The sequence below is a fragment of the Cydia splendana genome, chromosome 16, assembly GCF_910591565.1.
Source record: "Cydia splendana chromosome 16, ilCydSple1.2, whole genome shotgun sequence".
In the NCBI taxonomy this organism is placed as follows: Eukaryota; Metazoa; Arthropoda; class Insecta; order Lepidoptera; family Tortricidae; genus Cydia; species Cydia splendana.
Genome location: NC_085975.1, coordinates 12,739,943 through 12,764,357, shown reverse-complemented (window position 1 = coordinate 12,764,357; position 24,415 = coordinate 12,739,943). Strand labels below are relative to the sequence as shown.

At 36.7% G+C, this 24,415-nt stretch overlaps 1 protein-coding gene across 1 annotated transcript; it reads left to right on the top strand.

The window, feature by feature from the left end:
- The first annotated feature begins 867 nt into the window (after nucleotides 1–867).
- On the top strand, nucleotides 868–23,826 carry LOC134798316 (UDP-glucose 4-epimerase-like). The gene is made up of 8 exons (XM_063770722.1): nucleotides 868–1,028; nucleotides 18,096–18,349; nucleotides 18,792–18,905; nucleotides 19,556–19,732; nucleotides 20,866–21,046; nucleotides 22,029–22,117; nucleotides 22,846–23,038; nucleotides 23,669–23,826. The coding sequence occupies exons 2-8, from the start codon at nucleotides 18,110–18,112 to the stop codon at nucleotides 23,758–23,760; spliced, it is 1,086 nt and encodes a 361-aa protein (XP_063626792.1). The 5' UTR covers nucleotides 868–1,028; nucleotides 18,096–18,109; the 3' UTR covers nucleotides 23,761–23,826.
- The last annotated feature ends 589 nt before the right edge of the window (nucleotides 23,827–24,415 follow it).

Genomic DNA, 24,415 nt, shown 5'->3' with positions numbered 1-24,415 from the left:
AAAACCTCCATTGCGACAGGAATGCAGTTATTTTTTAGCCACAGTGTACCTATTAATCAAAGGTCTAACCTCTCGCGAACTTCATGATTGTAGAGTTTGTTTTAAGTCACGTATTATTAGGTCAAAGATTTTCGGTCAACTGAGGTCCCAGCACCAGATAGTCGAAAGTGAAGATAGTCTGACAGGCAAGGCCGTAACGGGACTGTGGCCCAAACTAGCCCATCCGTCCAAGTTATGTGGTTACGGTATTCTGCTGCCAACTTATCTGCGCTCGCTAGAGCTTTACTGCCTTGGAATAAGGTACGTTATTATGTGATGAGGAGATGAGTTAGTGTGGTGGGTTTGTAGCTTCAATGGCGGCGAGGTCACTGCCGGAGACTGGACCCGGCTGCTGTCACACCGAAGCGAATGCGAGATAATGGCGGTTATGTGCTGATGCTCGCATTAAATTTATTTATGGAGAAGAGTTCAAATTAACTGGAGGTTTTTCTTGTGCAGCCATGTAGGATTTACGTTATCAGTTCACCCTAGATAAGAGTCATTGCTAGGGGTATTACCAGTCCCACACACCGTGCGTAAATGCATTCCCACTCCGTCAAAAAAAAGGTAGGTATTACCAGTGGTATTCAAAATTTCTGGATCTGGTGGCCTACCCAACGAAAAAAAAAATGTTACGAAAGGTCACGTAACTATTTCCATCCAACAAGGTAACAGTCGTACAGTCAGTACCAGAATAAATGTAAACACATCAATATTGCAGGTGTTGTCTTTTACACCTACATGATCCCTTACTACTACATCTACTAATGAATGTATCCCCCATTGTGCCCTCATCAAAATTCGCATCACGTGTGACAGAGGACCAGGTTTGCAATGAACAGTGACGTGTGCGCTGGCGCGTTAGATGCGCGTGCGCGTGCTGCCGGCGCGAACGCGTTCCATTTTTGAATATTTTTACTTTTTAAAACCGTTTTTGTAACGTGCCAGTGCGTGCAGTGAAGTATAGTTGATGGGAATTAGGAATAGACGTAAGTACTTAAATTTTGTGTTATTACAATAACTCATGTTTTGGTCAACAGGTGGCATGGTAAAGATTTTCCTTGATAGACGTAACTTAATGACTTAATTATTATTGGAAAACTTTTATTGGCTGTCTTTTTATACAAAATCTAACTCAAACTACCTACTGGTATTTAAAAAACTATGATGTTGCGATATAGGTACTAATAGTATTGACTGGATTAAAGTTAGAGAAAGTTATAAAATTATATTTTTAACAAAAATATATTATTTGATTGTTAGTTACCTATATAAAACGGTATAATTAGTACCTATAATAAAATACTAGCTAAGTAATATCTGAGATGGAACTAGGGCTCGCGGTCGAGTCCGTGTTTCGTTTACACGTTTCGAATACCCGTTTCCGAATAACACGTACACGGTTTTCTGGCCCGTTCCGCACGTGTAATTAAGAAACGTGTAATTAAGATCCGTCTCCACGGATAAACGGGTATTCGAAGAAACGGATCTTATTTACCCGTGGCTCCGGACACGTCCTTGACGAGTAGCGAAGGAACGAACCGGCGCGGCGTACTTAAGAGTTAGACAAAAGATTCATGACGAGTTTCCATCATATTTAACCTTATTCCGGGGTTCATAGAGTCGAAATTCAATAAACGGTTTACAGAACCCTTTCCTGACCAGGTAGTTTTTGCTTGCAATGTTGCAAATACGAGTAGAAAATTAGAAATATAATAGGTATACCTATGCTACTTATCAAAATAGTATTTTATATAAGACTTCAAATACTTTATGGTTTATTAATATAACTTGATAGCAATAAATTTAAAGTGCTTAAAAAAAATAAAAGCAATAAAGAGTATAAAGACTTTACGTTAAAATCTGGCCATGCATGATCTGGTAGGTGGTGGTAGGTAAGTATACAATATTCTTACCAATTGCATATTTTTAAACAGTTCTTATATTTTTAATAATTTGTATTCTGTATATTGTATGTGTGAGTTTTTACGAATATATTCTGTCAATAAGAAATGTATATTTTTTAATCTAATTATTTTTAAGTTACGTAAGCCAGACATCTTAGTATTATTATAGTAAACCTCGTAAAAATTAATAAATACAGTGTAAACTCTATATAACGACACTGAAGGGACTGCGGATTTTTCGACGTTAAGTATAGAGAGTGGTTGTTAAATGGAGTGAAATAAAAAGGTCATCTTACTATTCTAAATATTCTAATGTATCTGTTTATAATATACTTAGGACACATTTTGCACAAGAAGAACATTCATTTCATACAAATAACAACGCCTATTAATTTATAACGTGTAACATCTTGTCAAAAGTCTAGTGCCCGAGGTAAACATGTCCAAGTTGATCATACAAAAACAAAAGACAAATTTTCTTAGAATCTCCGGTACGTCAGTCGAAGTAAACACGTGCTAGATAATAAAACAACAAAACAGCAAACAAAAAAACGTACACAGTTGCAGTTTATATCAATTTCGGCAACTTAGAAAGTATTTCTTAATGATGTATTATGCCGTATTGTTGTCGTTAAATAGAGTGAGCGTGACGCTATATAGAGTGTATTACTGTATAGTAAACCAACCAAAGTCAAGCAATTTCGACATTTTAAGGAGTTTGTCGTTAAATCGAGTGACGTTATAAAGAGTTTACACTGTAATCATGTGTAACTGCCAATAAGTAATGTATTTACAACTTTTAATATAATTCAGTATGAATTTATGAAAAGTAAGACTTTTCTTAAATTCATTATCTTATTGTCATATAAAATGAACTTTAAGACTGTACTAATAAATATTATTTACAATTTTAGCAACAAAACAACAAAAAGATTTTAAATTAAAGTAACTTGGAAAGACTGTATTTTACGAATTGGCCGACTAAGTGGCGAACTGGAGTCATACCTACTTACCTAAACACAATATCTTAAAAGTCATATTTATTTCGTGTTCATTTGGTTCTTTAATTTTAGCCGCTGCATTTGTTACAATTTCATATATGTGTAGACAGGTTCTCCTTATTACACCGACATAAAGCTTATTATTAGCTATGGCAGTTCTGATTATGGTTTGGGACGCTAGTTGTTTTCTGCGATATCAGACAAAAGGGTATTGGAAAACAACACGTTCTAATGAATGGACAACCACCGGCCGGCATTTATTACCTGAGCACTAGTATGAAAGTGACCCCAGTCAACATGAATGATTACCAATTTTGAGATCTATTTTAATGTATTTAGCAATATAATTGCAAGGTAACCACGGTAGCATAGGTTTTTAAAGTTCTCGCGTGAAATCCTGCGTTTCAAATGCCGCTGTAGTTTTTTTTCTTCGTTGGTAGATTAGTTAACAGTTAGGTAATTGATAAAAATAACAAATAACCACAAAGTAGTAGTAGGTAGTATTTGTGTGTTGTGTACCTATTCTTCGCGAAACTATATAACTTACACCATTATATATAAAATGTGTTTCTTTGATTGAAATGTAATATGTAATGAAATTAACTTAAAAGCAATTATAGTAAAAATAAATTGGCCACACGAAGGGTTCCGTACCATTAACTATAAAAACGGTGACCCATCCAAGTACTTAAGTCCCAGAGCCCCACTTAAGTCTTTATTTTATTCTGTTTTTAGTATTTGTTGTTATAGCGGCAACGGAAATACATCATCTATGAAAATTTCAGCTGTCTAGCTATCACAGATCACGAGATACAGCCTGGTGACAGACGGACGGACGGACGGACAGCGGAGTCTTAGTAATAGGGTCCCGTTTTACCCTTTGGGTACGGAACCCTAATTAAGGTTCTAAACTAGGGACGAGTAAGTTAAAATTTAAAAATAGTAGACTATGTAGAATAGGGACACCTACTTCCATTCATATACAGAGTCATTTTTGGACCGTTAGCCATATTGTGCGAGGTGATTAGGTCATACTGAACAACTTTTTCTATGGGACCAACCTCGAAATCCCAAAAAAAAATTGGCCTTCCCATAGAAAACGTCGACATCCACTCGACCAAAATGTATGAAACGGCCAAAAAAAATTTTGTGATTTCGGAGTTGGTCCCATACAAAAAGTTGTTCAGTATGGCCTAACTAATCACCTCGCACAATATGGCATACGGTCCAAAAATGACCCTGTATTGTATAGTTGGTTAAATATGTTATATTAACACATGTGTTAAAACTGTTATAAATAATTTTAAAAAAAATTCGTACGCTAAACGAGTTCATCTGAAGTCAACATTCAATACTAGACCTTGCATACCCAGAGCTAGAGCATTGATTAGCTCAAACTGTTTCGGATCCGTTCGGGCCGGTCTTAAGTACCCGTGTAAACGGAGATACGTATCTGAGAAACGTTTCTTGGGAACGGTTCTTGGATACGTATCCGGATCCCGGCGGTTCCGTGTAAACCGTGTTCTTAGCACCGCCGGTCTTAAGAACACGGGTATTCGTTTCGGCGTGTAACACGGATACCGGGAGCCCTAGATGGAACCATTTCCATGAATTTGCCTCATCTCCGGTAGCCATTCGGCATAAACTAAGTGACTTCAAACCGGTCGTTTCTCAGTAAACATGAATCATTCATTCATTACGAGATCATCCTGTATAAGCATCTGCTTTTAATATAATGGCCGACTGTATAATCAAATGTCAAAGTCATTAGAATGAGACGAGAATGTGTGCAATTATCTTTTATGTCGAGTTGATGTTTTTTCTCGGTAGATGACACTGTTATTCAAAACAGAAATAACTGTGAATCGCGCTATCAGAAATATATCGTAGATAATTTATACTTGTATAGTGTGCCTAAACCTAAAACATATCCTTGTGTTGGATAAAATTTAAAGTAAAGTTTTGTTAAATTTGCAGTTGAAATCATGCTGCATTAATCATTTTGGAAATAAGTGCTGGCACACGGGTGATTTTGAAATAACAAAAAGTCACCTAACAACCCTTAGCTCGAAAATCGGGAGGGTGGAAGTGACTTTAACTTTTTGAATTTACCCCAATGCACCTTTGGTATATTTCCGCATGTAAATTTAAAGTGTACTGATAATATGTATATAATCATATTATCAAGATTCCAATCTAAATCTTTCTAATTGAATGAAATAATTATGTTATGATCGATATCATTTAATTGATGAATTGATATACAGTTTGCTTGATTACATTAGATTAGATTTTATTTTCATAATATATAGCAAAGTACATTATAAATAATAGTCGGGTAGTTTATTGTCGGGTAGTTTTAAAACATCATATCTGGGAGACCGAGCATTGCTCGGAAAACATATAAAAACTCAAAAATCCCAGAGATTATAAGACCTAGATGGATTTATCTCCCCCGAAAACCTCCATATAGGTAGCAAATTTCATCGAAGTAGTTAGAGCCATTTCCGAGATCCTCGAAATATATATATATAAATAAAAAAGAATTGCTCGTAGGTATTAGATAGCATTACATTATAAATGGTCAGGTTGTCGGGTAGTTTTAAAACATATTTTTTAAATATGTCAACTAATGTCAAGTGAAATCGAAATTCGATCTGAGGTAAACACCTTCATTTGCAAAGTCAAACAACATAATTAATCTGAATCTAATTTTAATTGTTGTAGTATTACAACATTGCTCACATCATTTATAATTACCGCGGTCATAACATTGCATCAAGGGTGAATGAACCAAGCCCCGTCAGAAAAACGTAAAAAAAAGTACGGGCGGCGTCGATGCGCTTGCAGTTTATGTCAACTTTCCAAACCTCGCATCTTCCTGTTGTACGTGTAGATTTGATAGTGAACTTTAGACTTTTGAATTTAGAGTTGATTTTATGATGATATAAAAGTAGTAAATAAGTGGCGGAGAAAAAATAGAGGCTGTGCAGGTATCGGTATAATCACAGGAAATATTAAGGTATAATCGACTACCTATATTACCTATAGTGAGGGAAATAGTGTCACCCAATGTATTGGACGTACAAATTTTGGTATCGGATGAATTCACTTGGCACTAGTTGGCACAGATATAGTATACGTAAAGCTAAGCCAATCCAGCCCGGTAGCCATCTGCCACCCCCTGGTGGGTAGGCAGGGGGGCATCCAAAGTTACACGCCGCCGCGCTTTAGGTAAAAAATCATATCGGCTTCTATTTACCTACCGCCTCGAGTTTGGCATCATCTCCAGATAAATCGGGCATGAGGAATTCATTTTTGAGACATTTAATGTACAGTTTAATAGAAAAAAATAAAAATATTGACGAACAAACCAAAATCGGTTTGCTATTATTTTTATCCAACTATTACTATACCAGCCGAAACGACATAATTATAATCATAATCATATTTATTGGTAATATCATATTACATATTACATGTCACGATAAATTTAACAATTAAGTACATATAAAATGTGTACGAGGCATAAGAAGCGATTTTGAAAAATTCAACCCCTAAGGAGGTTAAAATTGGGATGAAAGTTTGTATGGGGTTCATGTTTTATTTTAAGCTAGGAATTTCAAACTTCGTTAAAAGATATATTATTGAAATACAAGAAAACTAATTTCAGCGTTTTTGAAAATTCATCCCCTAAGGTGGCGAAATAGGGGTTGAAAATTGGTATGGAGATCAAAAAATTTTTCGAGTGTGGGGCTTGAAACTTTTTATATGCGCATATTATTAGAATACAAGAAAAGTAATTTCAGCGTTTTTATAAATTCATCCTCTAACGGGGTTAAAAAGGAGTTGAAAGCTTGAATCCATTACAAATTACTTTGACTTCCCCCCCTGCCTACCTGCCAGAGGGTGGCGGATGGCTACCGGGCTCAATTAGCTTAGCTTTACGTATTCTGTGCTAAGTGAATTCATCCGATACTAAAATTTGCACGTTATGACACTACTTCCCGGGCTACTACTAACAAATATGTAGGTATACTATGTGCAAATATTTAGTAGGTACCTATCCGTAGGTACAGCATTTTTACAAATTTTTAGGGTTCCGTACCCAAAGAGTAAAAACGGGACCCCATTACTAAAACTCCGCTCGCTGTCCATTTGTGTGTCTGTCTGTCACCAGGCTGTATCTCATGAACCGTGATAGCTCGGCAGTTGACATTTTTATAGATGATATAAGGTGTATTCCCATACCATTTCGTGGCACTTTCTCTTTTTTATGTTTCTCTGTTTAGTATAAGTTTTTATTTTGTGTTTGTGCTTACGAATAAAATTATTTCTATTCTATTCTATTCTATTCTATTCGGGTAATTCCGAATGTCGAAACTGTCGGATAGTTCCGAAAAGAGACTTTTATTATGATGGAATTTTGGGTGATTTTCATCTGTATTTCGGAATTATCCGAATTTCGGAATTACCCGAGTAAACATTTCTGTTGCCGCTATAACAACAAATACTTACAAAAAAAAGGTAAATTTGTACGGAACCCTACATTTTTTCAGTATTAGTAGGACTAATTCGGTCTACTTGCCTAAATACAAAAAAGGTCTTACATAATAATAAGGAAAAATGTGGACCTGTTTTGAGCACACGTGCAAAATGTTATCTTCGACGTAAATATATCTATCGATAAGCGCCGCCAAAATCTAATCACTTATATTAACTGCCGTGATTTAAGCAAATACGATTATCTTGACCATAATATATCGTCACTTAGACTTAGCTACAGACTTGTAGGTATTATTGGTAGGTATACCTATAGTCCAACATAAGTTTTTTTATACCTAAATATATAACTTAGTAAATTATTTGTTTTCCGTTACGTAGGTAAATAGTTAAGATTAAAATTGTGATTAGTTAAGATTGAAGTTGTGGTGACGGCATTCCCGCATTTTCGAAGATAAAGGTAGGGTGCATGTTATTTCTTTTAAGCGTACCTTTTTAATATTGTACCTACTTGCAAGGATCAGCCTAAGTTTTTTTTGGTGCCGTATCCGTAGGGCTTCCGAAACTTTCGTCGTCTGTGTATCAGCGAGCTGTATCTAATCGTCAAGAAATTACACTAAAATTTTCACAATACAGAAATCGGCAATTAAAGTATTTTCTTTTGATGCTAGAATTTGATGCAAGAATAAATCTGACATCCATCCATGCTCGCAAACTCAATTCAAAATATTAGTGGAATCTTAGAACAAAAGTGAACATTTTCCCAAGTGAACAGGACGTAGCGAGAGTTCAACGTTTGCGAGCCACAACCACAAAGCAGGATAAATTATACCTAAAACAATGGCTTGCAAAATTGTGCAAACTACGTTTAGCAAGACGTTAATAAATCTGGGCGGGGGGCGTCAGCGCGTAAACAGTGTTTATCAAGCGCTCCCATTTAAAAATTAATTTAACTGGTACAAAGTGTGTTGTCTTCTATTAAACTTACATCAAAATATTCGTAATTGGACAGTGATTGTATAGTGCATAAACTCAGTGAAAATATAAGTTAGAATTTAGGAGATATTACACAAAACCGATTATCATCAAAAGTGCGCGCGAATTTCGGCAAACGATTTTAACAAAACGCGAAAAGTTATATGAAACGCTGCGGCACTTGCGACGTTTTGGACGTTGAATAGACGCTGCAAGTTCTGAGAATTGAGTGACCTCTGTTGAACTTTGAACAAACAGTGTTATTTTGTGAACATTATTTCTTTGTTTCTTTGTTAAGTGTTATCTCAATAAACTGTTGCCGTGTATAATAAGCCCCCTCCAGACTATGCGCAACTCAGTGATTATAAACATTTAGAAACAAGAAGTGATGATAATAACTATTATAAATAACTAAACTTATAAATTGCTCAACTGCCGCGAAAACGACACAATTTTCAAAAGTCAATGACCTCACAGCAAAACTCTCAAAGTGCAAATAAACTGTGTTTCCACAATATAATAGTGTCAGTGTATTATAATAACTTGCATATCCTGTGACGGAACACAAATCCAAGAATATTATTATAAAACATAATAAAGTAAGCTGCTTATAAACTTCTGTTGGACATTCAAATTCAAATCAAAACACGGAATGTAAACAAACCATAACCCAATAGAAGCATAGAACACATGACCAATCAGGTACCACTACCACAGATAAGATAATGTTAGCACAGTGCTAGAACATATACGCAAAGGAGTGTAAAAGACAACAACGCCATCTAGATTTTGATTCCGATAACACTCATAGCAAACTTACTTCCGAAAAGAAAAGAAACTTATATATTTTTTCTTAGCGAATGGAACACACAGGACGATTACAATAAAAATACGAGTTATTTAGTCCAAATAATACCAGAAGCTTATTATTTGCAACAAAATGGGTCAACCAGCTAAATGTAGACGATGTGACACAAGAATCTCGAGCAGACATTCCCTCGACTGCTCATCTTGTCAAGTTAGATACTGTTTAGACTGTCTGGAATGTATAGGAGTGGGTGGCAAACGATACACGTTAATGACTATGGATGATAAGAACAGATGGAAGTGCCGGAGTTGCTGCGAAAAATCGCTACAACAACAACCAAGTACTCCTTTGCCAAAACCTGGCACATCAAAGCTGCCGCGCTTAACATTCCTACAGACGAGAGGCGGCACCACCAGAAAACAACCGAAGGTACAGAAGCCCTATATTGATGACACGATTGTAACAAACTCATCCACGGAAAGCAATGCACTAATTGAGTTAGGTGATACAAAGTCCTCTCTAGATGACATAACAATAACGCCAAATAAGCCAGCGTCAAGTACAATTGTAGACTTGAACATTTCACCAAATAATCCCCAGTTGATCACACTAAATGGGCCAGCTCCTTCACAAACAACGCAGGCCCTCCAGCTGTCAGTTGCTGATTTTATAAAAATAATAGACGAACGACAAGGAAAACAGAAATCACCTAGAACAAATGGAACGTACCAAAATGTACAAACAAATTCGACATTAGAATTTCACACCCCGACCAAGTCCCCAATCCAAAAACAAAACTCAACAGAGAACTCTATAACCATAGAAGCCTTCAGCAAGCTTCTTGATGAAAAACTCGAATTAAATAACCAGATAATTATTTCACGTTTCAAATCTATTGTACAGGACGAGATTCATGCTGCAATATCTCTATGTAAGTCAGAAATGACCATAAAAACCGATGATCTCTATACTAGACACTCACATATAGAAGACAGTATAAAAAATCTAAGCCAAAAAATACAGGTACTCGAAAATGAAAAGAGTGAGCTACAAAAAACCATAAAGCATATACAAGATAACACCCCACAAACGGGCTCGACTACATATAATAAAACTTTAGTCCTACATGGTCTACACGAACACTATGGAGAAACAGAGGAAGATGTTCACCAAAAACTTATATATATATTTAGTGACCTGATGAACATCAATATAGAAAATTACATAGAAGAAACTCGTCGTATAGGGAAGAAAAAACAATCGAGACCATTGGCAATAGACCTTATAAGTAAAAACATTACAAAACAGATACTTCAACATAGACACCTTTTCCGAAACACAGGTCTTACAATCACAGAGTATTTAGACGAAAAATCTCTGAACACAAGAAGAAATTTAATAAAGATACTACACGAAGCAAGACGTGAAGGACATCATGCGGTAATCACAAATAACCAAGTAATAATAAACGGTAAAGTGTATGATTATTACAAACAACAAGAGGTTACGCATCAAGAACAAGATAAACTAAGTACACCTAAGACTCCCACTCCGCGTACACAGGAAACTGAAATAACTGCAGGAAACCAAACTAACAATCGTAGGAATCATTCCTTTCGGAACTGACTTTGGAATATTTATACAAAACGTACAAAGTTTAAAAAACAAAACACAAATATTAGAAAGTTTCTTGAGCGAAAAACAGTACCAAGCACTCTGCCTTACAGAAACATGGATTAAAAAGGACCATAAGGACATCATTAACATACCTGGATATCACCTTGCTGCCAGCTTCTGTCGGACTGACCACAGAGGCGGAGGCACCTCGATTCTACTAAGAGATGGTATCGAATACAAGGAGAGACCCGATATCACAGAACTTTCAATAGAGTGTGTTATTGAGTGTTGTGCTGTAGAAATTAAGCCAGACATTTTATTAGTAACTATTTACAGACCCGACCGTTGTATAGAAACATTTTTCGAAGTTTTAGATCAACTTATATGCAAATTAAAAGTAAAAAGCCACAAGCATGTTATTATAGCAGGCGACTTCAATCTTAACAAATTTCAGAACTCGATTTACTATCAAAGATTAATTAATACAATGCTAGAACTCAATCTCCGTCAAATCGTAGATGTACCAACCAGAGAAACAAAAAATTCAGCAACCTGTATTGATCTTATATTCTCCAATTATAGAAACTTTGAAATTAATGTAAAAGACGAGGGACTCTCCGACCATAAAACTTTAATTTACAACTTTAAACTGAACGTAACTTTGTCAAATAACACGTATAGCCTCCAAAGAAATTTTAATAATACTAACGTACATAAATTTAAAGTAGCTCTAAATGACATTAAATGGAACAATATTTTATCTGGACACAATTGCATTAACACTAATTACAATATTTTTCATTATCATATACTCACACTCCTAAATAAGATTATTCCCCAAAAAAATATTAAGATCAATAATAGAAAGAATAAACCTTGGCTAACAAAGGGCATTAAAAGGTCGTGCCTCCACAAGAGATTATTGAGAATTGTAGCCAATAAAAATGATAATGATGTTTTTAAGGAACATTATAAGTCATATTCAAAAATTCTACAAAAATGCATAAAGAAATCAAAAAAACTTAGTTACATACAAGACATGAACAAATCAAATAATAAAACCAAAACTATGTGGCAAGTAATAAAAAAGATAACCGGAAAAGATAAGCGTAAACAACAGAAAAATATTGAGCTAAAAATCCAAAATACTGTAATAGAAAATCCCCAGATCATTGCTAACACTTTCAATGATTACTTTACCTCTGTAGGCCAAAGCACCGGCACCAATACGCCCCGCGGCCGCACTTGCCCTTCCCCCTCTGTTAAATCAATGTTCCTTCAGCCCGTGACTGAACAGGAAGTGAAAAAAGTTATAGAGAATCTCCCAAATAAATACACTTGCGGCTTCGACGAGATACCTCCAATTCTAATAAAGGCATGCAATGATGAACTAACCCCACCGCTTACTTTATTAATTAACCAGTCCTTCCACGAATGTAGTTTTCCAGACAAATTGAAAATAGCAGCAATCAAACCAATTTTAAAAAAAGGCGGAAAACAAAGTAACCTTGCCGACTACAGACCTATTGCTCTCCTACCCACAATCTCAAAAATATTCGAAAGATGCATAGCCGACCGAATTTATAACTTCCTAGAAAAGTTTAACTTGTTACAAGAAAACCAATTCGCTTTCCGCCAAAATCGATCAACCACCTTAGCTGTTTATAGATTTATTCAAGGAGTACTAGAACATCTTAAAACTAGAAGCTATGCAATTGGTCTTTTTTTGGACATGTCTAAAGCCTACGACAGGGTTTCACACCCAATACTGCTCAACAAACTCTATGAAATCGGGATCCGTGGCAATGCTTATAACTGGCTAAAATCATACCTCAACAATAGACAACAGTACGTACAAATAGATCATTACCATAAAGACTCCAACCAATTAATGAAACTACAATCTAAATGGCACACCATCAACAGCTCTATCCCCCAAGGCAGCGTATTAGGATGTCTGCTGTTCCTAATATATATAAACGATCTTCCTAAAATAACCAACCATAAATGTATCATATTTGCCGACGACATCACTCTCCTGTTTAAACATGACAACAACTCTGACGATTACTCTCATATAAAAGAAACATTCACCAATATCTCTGACTGGCTACAGGATCACAACCTAGTAGTAAATACAACCAAAACAAAACTTATGCAATTTAGGCCCTATCAGAAAAAACCTACCGATCTAACACCGCTGTTGCAGGATTTAAATATAAATGAAGATACTGATTGCACTTTATTAGGAATAACTATAGACAATCATATCAACTGGAAAAAACACATTGCTAAAGTTCAATCTAAACTATCAAGTTTTATTTTTGCTCTGGGCATTCTGAAGTCAAACACACATACAGAGTGCGCTTTGTCCGCTTACCACTCTTACGCCCAAGCCTGGTTACGTTATGGTATTATTCTATGGGGCCATAGCAGTGACGCCCACGATCTCCTTATAGCCCAAAAAAAATGTGTCCGCATACTAACCAATATACGACAAACAGACAGTTGTAAGAAACATTTCACTAATCTCCAAATTTTAACTCTCCCCTCTCTCTACATCTTAGAAATTTCTACTTTTGTCATGAAGAACATACAGTTATTTGAGTTTTGTAAAAGTGCACGTCGTAACAATAACCTCATCCCCCCGGAACCAATTTTGGATATTTACAAAAAAGGCCCTTATTTCAGAGCAATCCAGATTTATAATAAGCTGCCAAACGATATAAGAAATATAAAAAACCTTAACCCATTCGTGTCAAAACTAAAACTACTTTTAATATCGAAGGTATACTATTCGGTCCAAGAGTTTATGGAGGATAAATTTTCATAAGTATAAGTACTACTAATAATTATTAATTCTTAACAATATTATTAACCCTTTTTGTAAATATAAGTTAACATAGGACTTACTTAATTCAAGAAATAAGCTAGGATAAAGTTGTTATTATTTAGGATATTTATTTATCTTATGTAACAGTATTATTTATTGTTACAGTTACGTAACACTATTTAGTTTAAAAAAAAATGTTCCATAAATAACTAGACATAAGATTAATTTGCAATGCCCTACCAGGGTGCCATGTGTTCTAAAAATTTTTATTGTAACAACTTTATTATGTACCATGGTTCGCAATAAAGGATTCTATTCTATTCTATTCTATTCTAATAATCAGCAAGCACAAGGGTACAGAAATTGTTTATTGGTAGCTCTGACATTTTAAAATAAAACTTCAGATTGTTCTAACTGCGTCTTTTGAAGAACTTCTTGACTACTACTATTTGCATTTGAATGTGTTGTATAACTGACGATTGGATGCAGTTTATGTTAATTTTCGTAAGGGGTAAAATAAAAATAAAAAAACAACGCAATGGGACGAATGCTGCCAACACCAGGAAACCTGCTTTCAAATAAAATACCGCATCCAAATCGGTCCACCCGTTTAAGAACTGTTAGGGAGACCTGTTATTGGCTTTATGATTGTATCCTAGTTATAAGTTTATATTGTTTGTAAACGCTGTTGGTCTACTAATGAAATAAAATAAAATAAAAGTGCTACGGTGGCTACACACACACACATAGCGGCCAAACTTATAGTTATGGTGTCGGGGGTTAAAAACAGTGAGAAGGATAAAAAGCTAAAGGCTGTCCCTGACAACAAATAAATAGACAAAATAAACAGAGCTGCAATGCAATGCTCGTCCGCCACTTAGCAAGACTATAATAACTGGTATCCCCTTAGCTTAGGGCGATGGCTTCTGGTTATGCTAGGCTCCTAAAATAGAACTATGTGGCAGGGCAACATCCTTTATTCTACTTTAAAGTCTCACTGAACCATAGTATAGTTACCTTTACCTATATGGAATTTGTAGAGAGAGCCTAACTGCTAACTGCACAAGTTATCACTTTTCTTCGTCGTGACGTGAAATGTACGGTACATTTGTTCCATTTACAGAATCCTTATAATATTAGTGACGTTAATATTGATTAACCATGGCAGAGTTAAGTACGTATAATAGTAATAAATGTGATAATAGAAGCAGCCTTCCGTACATAAACCATGAGTTTTCCTATAGATAAATTTCTATACATAATTGTGAAATTTGCAATAAGGAAAGATTTCGGATACATTCACATTGTTGGATTGGGAATTAAATTTTCCACCCCGAAATGGAAACTCCGTTTATTTTTTGTGACTTTTTTTATTTATTTGCCATTTTTATCTTTTTGGTCCCATTTCGTAGTATCTGTGCCTCTGTGGGTTTTCCTCATACCAGGAAAATAGGAATATTTATTTTATCAATCAATCTTATCACCGATTAATTGCTCTTAAGTAGTAAATCATGTTTTGCATGCTATCGTGTCTTCTTTGATTGCCGAACGTGACTACCACAGGGTCACTTCCGTAGGTTTAATGGGATATTGTATGCAACAGACCGCCCAAAATTAAATGCTAACTCAATTATGCATATAATAATCATATCTTCAACAACAAAAACGTCTCATTGTTCTCATAGATTAATAGGCTTGGTGCTACTTTACCACACTAGTGCGATAATTAGCATATTACGTAACTATGTCGAAATTTTAAAGGGTCATATTTACTGTAATACGTTGTACGATACATGTGCGAATAGGTAATTCGCAACTCGTGTCGATTTACAACACTCGGTCGTGTTTTAATTTATCGCCATTCGTTGCGAATTCCCTATTTTTCGCACTCTATCGTAATGTACTATTAAAATCTCGCACTCTTTCTTTGGTCTCTTATCGACCAATGAAAATTCGACGTTCAGTTTTCATGTACGGATATGATGGTCGTTCTTGTCTACGTGACAACGTGATAAAACGGTGTACGTCACTTTCTATCCCACGGTGTTAAAAAGTGACAGTTATTTTATCACGTGGATAAAGATGGATAAAGCTATCCATAATACGCCGGCGGACAGGGTATACATTTAAAATGGATATTACAAAACCAACCATATATTCGGCATCAGTAGTCCGCAATGCCACTTGTCTCATAAAGTTAAAAGAGATGCCAATAAAGATGGTGTTTATTAGTGGTGTCCTTGATTTAGCCGTCAACTTTCTATTTACACCCGCGGCCGTTGAACACTTGGCATCAAACTGTAGAAACTGGCACGACACTGATTAAGCGAAAACTAATATCGTGCATAAAACAACACCTATATCACGCAATGTCGATCTGCATTAATTGAGAAAAAATTTGGGAGACCGAGCTTGGCTCGGAAAACATATAAAAACTCATAAATGCGCGTTTTCCCAGAGATAACACCTAGCTAGATTGATTTTTCGCCCCCGAAAACCCCCATATAGCAAATTTCATCGAAATCGTTAGAGCCGTTTCCGAGATCCCCGAAATATAATATTTATACATATAAATAAATAAATAAATATACAAAAATTGCTCGTTAAAAGGTATAAGATAAAGTAGGTACATGAGGATTATTATCAGAAAAAACCGGGCAAGTGCGAGTCGGACTCGCGCACGAAGGGTTCCGTACCATAATGAAAAAAATAACGAAAAAAGAAATGCAAAAAAAAAAACGGTCACCCATCCAAGTACTGACCACGCCCGACGTTGCTTAACTTTGGTCAAAAATCACGTTTGTTGTATGGGAGACCCATTTAAATCTTTATTTTATTCTGTTTTTAGTATTTGTTGTTATAGCGGCAACAGAAATACATCATCTGTGAAAATTTCAACTGTCTAGGTTCAACCTATCACGGTTCGTGAGATACAGCCTGGTGTCAGACAGACGGACGGACGGACGGACGGACAGCGAAGTCTTAGTAATAGGGTCCCGTTTTACCTTTTGGGTACGGAACCCTAAAAACGCCGACCGCTGATGCCGATTCGTTCAATATAGCTATTTGTCTTGTGGATACGGTACTCGCTGTTATACCGTTAATAAGCGGCCGAATGTGAACAGAAAACACAAATATTACAAATAGCGACGTATATGTTAATGTTAGACGTATTCAGGGACCATTCCGGCGGTATAACTAAAAATCAAAATATCTCATGCCTGTTACAATATTTCTTTGATATTATAGAATAGTATTTAGGTAAGCATAATGATTGATCACATTAGCTAAATTAAGTGCATAATAGTAGTTTATGTGACTGCTACATAATGAAAGGCATTAAAATACGAGTGTGGGTTTATGAAACGAATGAAATGAGTTTCATAATAGTATCACACGAGTGTTTTAATGCCTAATTATGTACATACACTGATTTATCTACACACATATTATAAACTTTCTATGATATATTCACTAACCTCATATAACAGCCGACATTGGGGCACTTTCCTCTCTGGCGGAACTCGCGGATATGAGATGGCGTCTCCGAAATATCTTTATCGTATATTTTACACGAAACTTTTGTTATAGTTACTTTAAAAGCAACAAAACAAATTATTTTTTACTTACAAACTAATTAAAAGATAAACTGTACGTCAAATGGCGGCAAATGAAAACTTTTTTCACGCATGTCACGCATCCGTAGTTTTTTTTTTAATTCAAAGACAAACTAGAGTCGGGGTCGATTACCATATCGTCCGATACCAACTTACAAGCGAGATTTGTCAATATTGTATGCAATTGCCATTTGATTTCGAATAAAACGTCATCTCGACTGGTATTAGAATAGGGGTCAAATCAAATTGCTTTTTTTTTCAGAGATGTTCGAAATTTGAATGTCATTACCAAATCGATTTTGATATAGTAATGAAGCTATTACCACATTTTCACAGATAAGAAATTTGCTGTAACAAAACAGTTTATCGTAATGTGGGGCATTATTTACGGATTTTGAATGCATCATAGAGAGTTTATGATATGTGTGTAGATAAATATAGTTACATAAACAACCGTGATACCGAAATTGAATACCGGTTTATTTGTATGAAAAATATACGACGTATTAGGAACTAAGAACTGTGACATCCTTAGAATTTGCAATGATGTGCAACAGATACAATTTATTTCCCTCAGAAAACACACGCCTCAGTAGATTTCACTAAATTCTTTCCATGCCAGTACAGACACTGTGCTATAAAGCATACGACTTTCTGCATGGATTAACTGAACAACAACATCAATAATCAATAATAATCATGTCTATTTTAATGGATTAAGTATTTTGTTATGTTTCGGTTAGTGTTTGTGACTAATCTGAGACCAATTTAATCAAAATCAATCTTTATTTCCAGAGTAACAAGGCACAATGCCACACTTCAAGACCATACTCGTGACCGGTGGAGCCGGCTACATAGGCAGCCATTGCGTTGTAGACTTAGTCCAGGCTGGACACGAAGTTGTGGCTATAGACAACTTCGCCAACGCAGTGGGAGATAATGATGGGTCACCAGCGTTGAGGAGAGTGGAAGAGATCACAGGGAAGAAGGTCACGTTTTACAAGGCTGATTTGCTGGATAAGGCGCAGATCAAGGACATTTTTGACAAGGTAAAGTGACTCATTTATAAACCGATTCGACGTGACCACACGCAGCCATTGCGTAGTAGACCTAGCTCAAGCGGGACATGAAGTTGTCAATGGCTCCATGATGATGAATGGTCCCTGGCGCTAAGGAGAGTGGAAGAGATCACTGCGAAGGTCACATTTTACAAGGATGGATGAAGAAGTACTTGTCCTGAAAAAGTGTTTGGTCACTTCTGTATTCAACACCCGCGGCAAAGTAGCCAAACTGGAGCCAATTAAGTTTTAATGTAGCGTCTATCGGCATTTTAAATGTCTTAATAAAATGAACAAGCGGGTGGAAAATTAAGTTCTTTATAAGCCTATCGCTCCTGATTTGGAATCGCCCTGCCATTGTCTTGATAAAATCTTTCTCACATATCAATCAGGTGTCTGAATGTTTTTGTAATGTTTTTGTGTCATTTTCCAGCACCCAATAGACTGCGTCATCCACTTTGCGGCGTTGAAAGCGGTCGGCGAATCTATGCAGCAGCCCCTTCTCTACTACCAGAATAACTTGCTTGGAATGCTCAACCTACTCGAGGTAAGACTTCTAAAAGTCTATGGGGGTTTACTTTTTAATAAGGGATTTCTCATCTGAAGCCAAAACTATCCATTTGAAGGTCGATCAGTCATTATCGAGAACATACCTATATATATCAATAAGAGTGATGTAATCAAACCTTGAGAAAATGAACATGTCTTCTATAGACAAAAACCTATACCTTACCCACCAATATGTTTTATTCATATGTAGAATTGCATCTGTAAAGTTGAACACATGACAATCCTACAAAATATAGGCCAATAGACCAATAGATAAATAAAATAGAGTCCACGCTATGTGACCCGAAAAGTTTTACGTAAAAGTACCTACGGCCATACATTATCACTGCCAAGAGTGTCAAGTCGATGCAAACTTAGCTTGGTAGTCTACCGTATTATACAAAAACCGGACAAGTGCAAGTCGGACTCGCCCACCGAGGGTTCCGTACTTTTTAGTATGTGTTATAGCGGCAACAGAAATACATCACCATCTGTGAAAATTTCAACTGTTCTGTCTATCACGGTTCATGAGATACCTACAGCCTGGTGACAGACAGACAGACGGACAGTGGAGTCTTAGTAATAAGATCCTGTTTTTACCCTTTGGGTACGAAACCCTAAGAAGTAACTATTCACACTATTTTCTAGATAATGCGTTCACACAACTGCTTCCAAATGGTATTCTCATCATCGTGCACGGTGTACGGCGAGCCGAAACATCTGCCGATCACAGAAGACCATCCCACGGGGAGCATCACGAATGTCTACGGCAGGACCAAGTATTTCATTGAAGAGATGCTCAAGGATCTGAGCACAGCTGATAAGGTTGGTGTTCAGACATTTGTTATTACTGAAAACTAGTAAAAATATAACAAAAAACAGTATAATATTTCATAGATCCTAGAAATTTTGAGAGTTGTTAATTTTTGTGATGTGAGCATATTTCGCTTTAACTTTTGTAACTAGTCAGGTTAATCAGGCCCACTATGTATATATTTGGGTGAATCAACTTTTAAAACACTGATTCCATGTCCCTAGACCGACAGTCCTGTCTAGACTCCCAGAAAAAAGTTTAATCCCATACAAAAATGGTGTGTCCCTGATTTTTGTATGGGAGCAACTTTTTTCTGCTGCGTAACCGTACAAAATGTAACTTTTATCAGATCAAGTCGTCAATTTTAATGTGTTAATTAAATACTTATGGATCTATGCCCGTGTAAACAAAAAAGTCAAAAATTAACATGGTTTTTGAAACATCGATTGTTCTTTGCTATTAGGGAGTCTAGGAATACGAAATCCGTGTTATAAAAAGTTGATTCACCCATTTCCCGCTAGTAATAGACTTACTGCAACATCATATTAAAATTTAAACTGTTTTGTGTCGTGCTAGTGGATCACGCTTGACCTTAATCCGATGACCACTTATACATCAATTATTTTTGTGTGTTTAATTCATAGAAAACAATGGCTTCAAAATGTGGGCGTCATAACGGTTGTAACTAATAAGAGGTTTCGTTCGTATGAACTTGATAAATAGAATGACATTGATCATAACTAACTAGAAATACATACACTTCTAGCTTAGACTGCTAATGGTGACCTTAAACTTTAATTAGTGTTCTTCGTTATGTTTAGCACACATAAATATAATTCCGGGTCACATGAAATCAAATAATATAATTATTACTCAGTAATAGGTACGCGAAACAGTTTTTGTTGTCTCATTTAACCGATAGATGTCCTTAAATGAAGAGCGATTTCTACATCGCGCAAGCTTCCCAAGAATAGATATTGTCAATTACCGATAAATGCTATTTGTAATTCTGTTCCCACGCCACGGCAGTAAGAAAGCAATTAGAAATAGCCTTATTGATCAGTCAATAACTCATATATCTACTTGTAAATGGCTTCTGAAACGAAATATAGTTAGGTAAGACAAAAATAAAATTATTTTTCAGAGATGGAACATAATATCACTACGCTACTTCAACCCCGTTGGCGCTCATCCCTCCGGCCTGATAGGCGAAGACCCGACCAAGGAGTTCACAAACCTGATGCCTTTCATGGCGCAAGTGGCTCTGGGCAAGAAGCCAGTCCTCACAGTCTTCGGGAACGATTATCAGACTCCTGATGGCACTGGTTAGTATTATATCGTCCTTGTTTCACTTAAGGCAAGTTCTATGAAGATCTGTAACGTGTGAAAGAGATGGAACAATCTCTACGCTACTTCAACCCCGTTGGAGCTCATCCCTCCGGCCTGATAGGCGAAGACCCGACCAAGGAGTTCACCAACCTGATGCCTTTCATGGCGCAAGTGGCTCTGGGCAAAAAGCCAGTCCTCACAGTCTTCGGGAACGATTATCAGACCCTGATGGCACTGGTCAGTATTCTATCGTCCTTGTTTCACTTAAGGCAAGTTCTATGAAGATCTGTAACGTGTGAAAGAGATGGAACATATCTCTGCGTTACTTCAACCCCGTTGGCGCTCATCCCTCCTGGACAACTAACAGTCACCGCGTACTGTATGTAGCCGCAATTATGTATTTCAGCAGTCGGCGGCTTTAATAGTTAGTGCTTCTGGGCATTTTCCGCAAATCGACAACCATTGTGCCTATTTTGCGTGAAACGAGGTAGCGCTACTCTAACCACCCCAGCTCCTCCATGAAGCCTAGCAAAGTTTTCAGGTTGCTAACTGCTTCTTTTAGTGTGCACGGAGTACCTAGGTATTTGCTCCTGTATACTACTACCTGTTTGCAGTCCAGGAGAATATGTTTTGTTGTTTCCTCTTCTTCCATGCACGCTCTGCACTGGCCTACTTTTTACGCGTCTTAATACGCCTTTGTGGGCCGCAAACTGATACCATCTGCCGTGGAGATTAAACGCTTTTATCAGAATTATACAAATCCCTTTTCAACTCCATTTATTATTAGACAGAGACTATTACCGCTTTACAACTTAGAATCTTTCAGAGAATGGACCGTTCCGATTAAATGCGATGGATCGATGGATGGATGGAATGGATGAATGGATGGATGGTATGGAATGGATGGATGGGTGGATGGATTAGATTGATTGATGGATGGTTTTAATGGGTCTTAAAACTCGTTACTCTGTTCCACAGGTGTGCGAGACTACATCCACGTCATGGACCTGGCCAGCGGACACGTTGCAGCTTTGAACCTGCTCAGCGAAAACCACGTTGGACTTAAGGTACTCTTCAAGACACTAAATCCATACTAATAATATTATAAATGCGAAAGTGTGTCTGATGTATGTCTGTCTGTTACCTCTTCACGCACCGCTGAACCGATGGTAACATAGTTTAAGTCCCGGGGAAGGACATAGGATACTTTTTATCCCAGAACTCACCCCTCAAGGGGGTGAAAAGGAGGGTGGAAACTTGTATGGGGAATCAATAACCGCTGATCAGATTTATATGAAATGAAACTTGGTATGGATATAGTTTGAGCTGTGGGGAAGGATATAGAATAGGTAGTATTTATCCTCGAAATCATCTCTTAAGGGTGTAAAAAAATGGGGTGGAAATTTATCGAGTGGACCAATTAGAGGGTGAAAACTTGAAAAGAAGGATGGAATAAAAAGCATTTTTGTATAAAAATTAAGGTAAAGCTAGTAATGAAAATAAAGTTGGTCAAGCAGATCTTGTCAGTAGAAAAAGGCGGCAAATTTGAAGAATGTAGGCGCGAAGGGAAATCGTCACATAGAAAATTTGAATTTCGCGCCTTTTTCTACTGACAAGATTTGCTTGACCATCTATAGCTACACAAGGGACTCGCCAATTACAAATTTTCAACACTCCAAATAATTAAAAGATCCTTTGGATTCAATATGCATGTCTCAACATGTGTTTTAAATTTTAATGACAACGCGACAAAGTAACCTGATCAACTTTATTGAGCATTTGTTTAAATTTTCAGGTCTATAACCTTGGCACCGGCCGTGGCGTGTCCGTTAAAGAGTTAGTAGAGGTGTTCGAGAAGGTGACCAACACGAAGATTCCTCTAAAGTACGAGGCCAGGAGGTTGGGAGATATCACAGCGATGTGGGCGGACGCGACGCTCGCCAAGAACGAGCTGAATTGGGTCACCAAGCATACCATCGAGGAGATGTGTAAGCTGTTATCATTAGAATATTCAAGAAGATCAAAAGTTTAAAATACGAAAAAAACCTCTTATCTTAAAGTCATTGGTGGACTTAACGACATTTAGGTATAGCCTGTCCGATTTCTAAGATCAAGTTCGCCATAGGTTTACTGTGGCGGACTTGATCTTAGAAAAGCGGACAGACTATAACCCGCTGCTGCTATAAACCTCAAATTTATAAATGAACTACTTTACATTAGGACATTTTTAGGTACCTACCTATATGAAAGAAGCTAGTAGATACTGTAGAAGTGTAGATAATTCGGAATATTATAACAGATTACCGTCTTAAGTTCTTGCTCATAGTAACTTGTTAGAAAACCCTGAATTTGCAAATAAGTAATAAGTAGATGTAGAGAAAATAACACAAAAGTTTAACCTCATAAAGCCCAAGGTCCTAACTATAGTCCTTATTCAGTTCGATGAAATTTAAATCATATTCAATTGTAATAGACTTCCTTTTCTTTATTAATATTTTTGAACAACATCAAATCAACTCTATTTCGTACATTGTAGGTTCAAATTTCAGTAGCATATTTTGGCTTTTGCATTTGTATGGCTGGGCCGCAGGAGATTAATCAAGGATATAAAATTGCAGGCACTGATTTCTGGCGATGGCAGACGATGAACCCGGATGGCTACCCCAAGAAAAACGTTAAGACCAGTGTCATCGTGAACGGGAAGAGTTAGTTCACTTGGACACAACACTATGACTTATGTTACGCGTACTTATTATTAATAAACTAGTATATTTAATGTCTCTGGCTACTTTTTCTTAACCTCATCTTTTTACTAAAATCCACTTTGGCGATGGCGAAAAATATATTCTAATTTGTATAACACTTTGTACGCCACGCCGACAGTGCGCGGCGCGTCATCGTGAACCTTGTTCGGAATGCATTAATAACTCACATTTATAGACGGGTCTAACGCGAAATTAATTCAATTACCTTTATTTACCGACGTTTCGACACAGGTTTAACTGGTTGTGGTCGCGGCTAACTGATGTCCCAGCAAAATGTCAAAACAGAAATTTGTGCAACTACACAACGAAAAGTGTATGGAAAAGAATCTTGTTCGGAATACACGAATGTTTGTTATTGGGCTGTAGCGCGCGCGTCAGTTGACGTTTTTGGCGGTGAAAAGGTATTGAAAAATAAAGAGATAATATATCAACATTTTCATACATCTATACCTGCCAGCTCTGGCAACTCAAACTCTAGTACTAAAACGTACGTGTTAGTACAAAGCGGCGCACGGCTGCTACGCTTACGTTTTTACTCAACTGCTCAACAGCAAATTTAGACCTAATTAGAGGACAAACTTCTGTAGAAGGTAGAGAAGC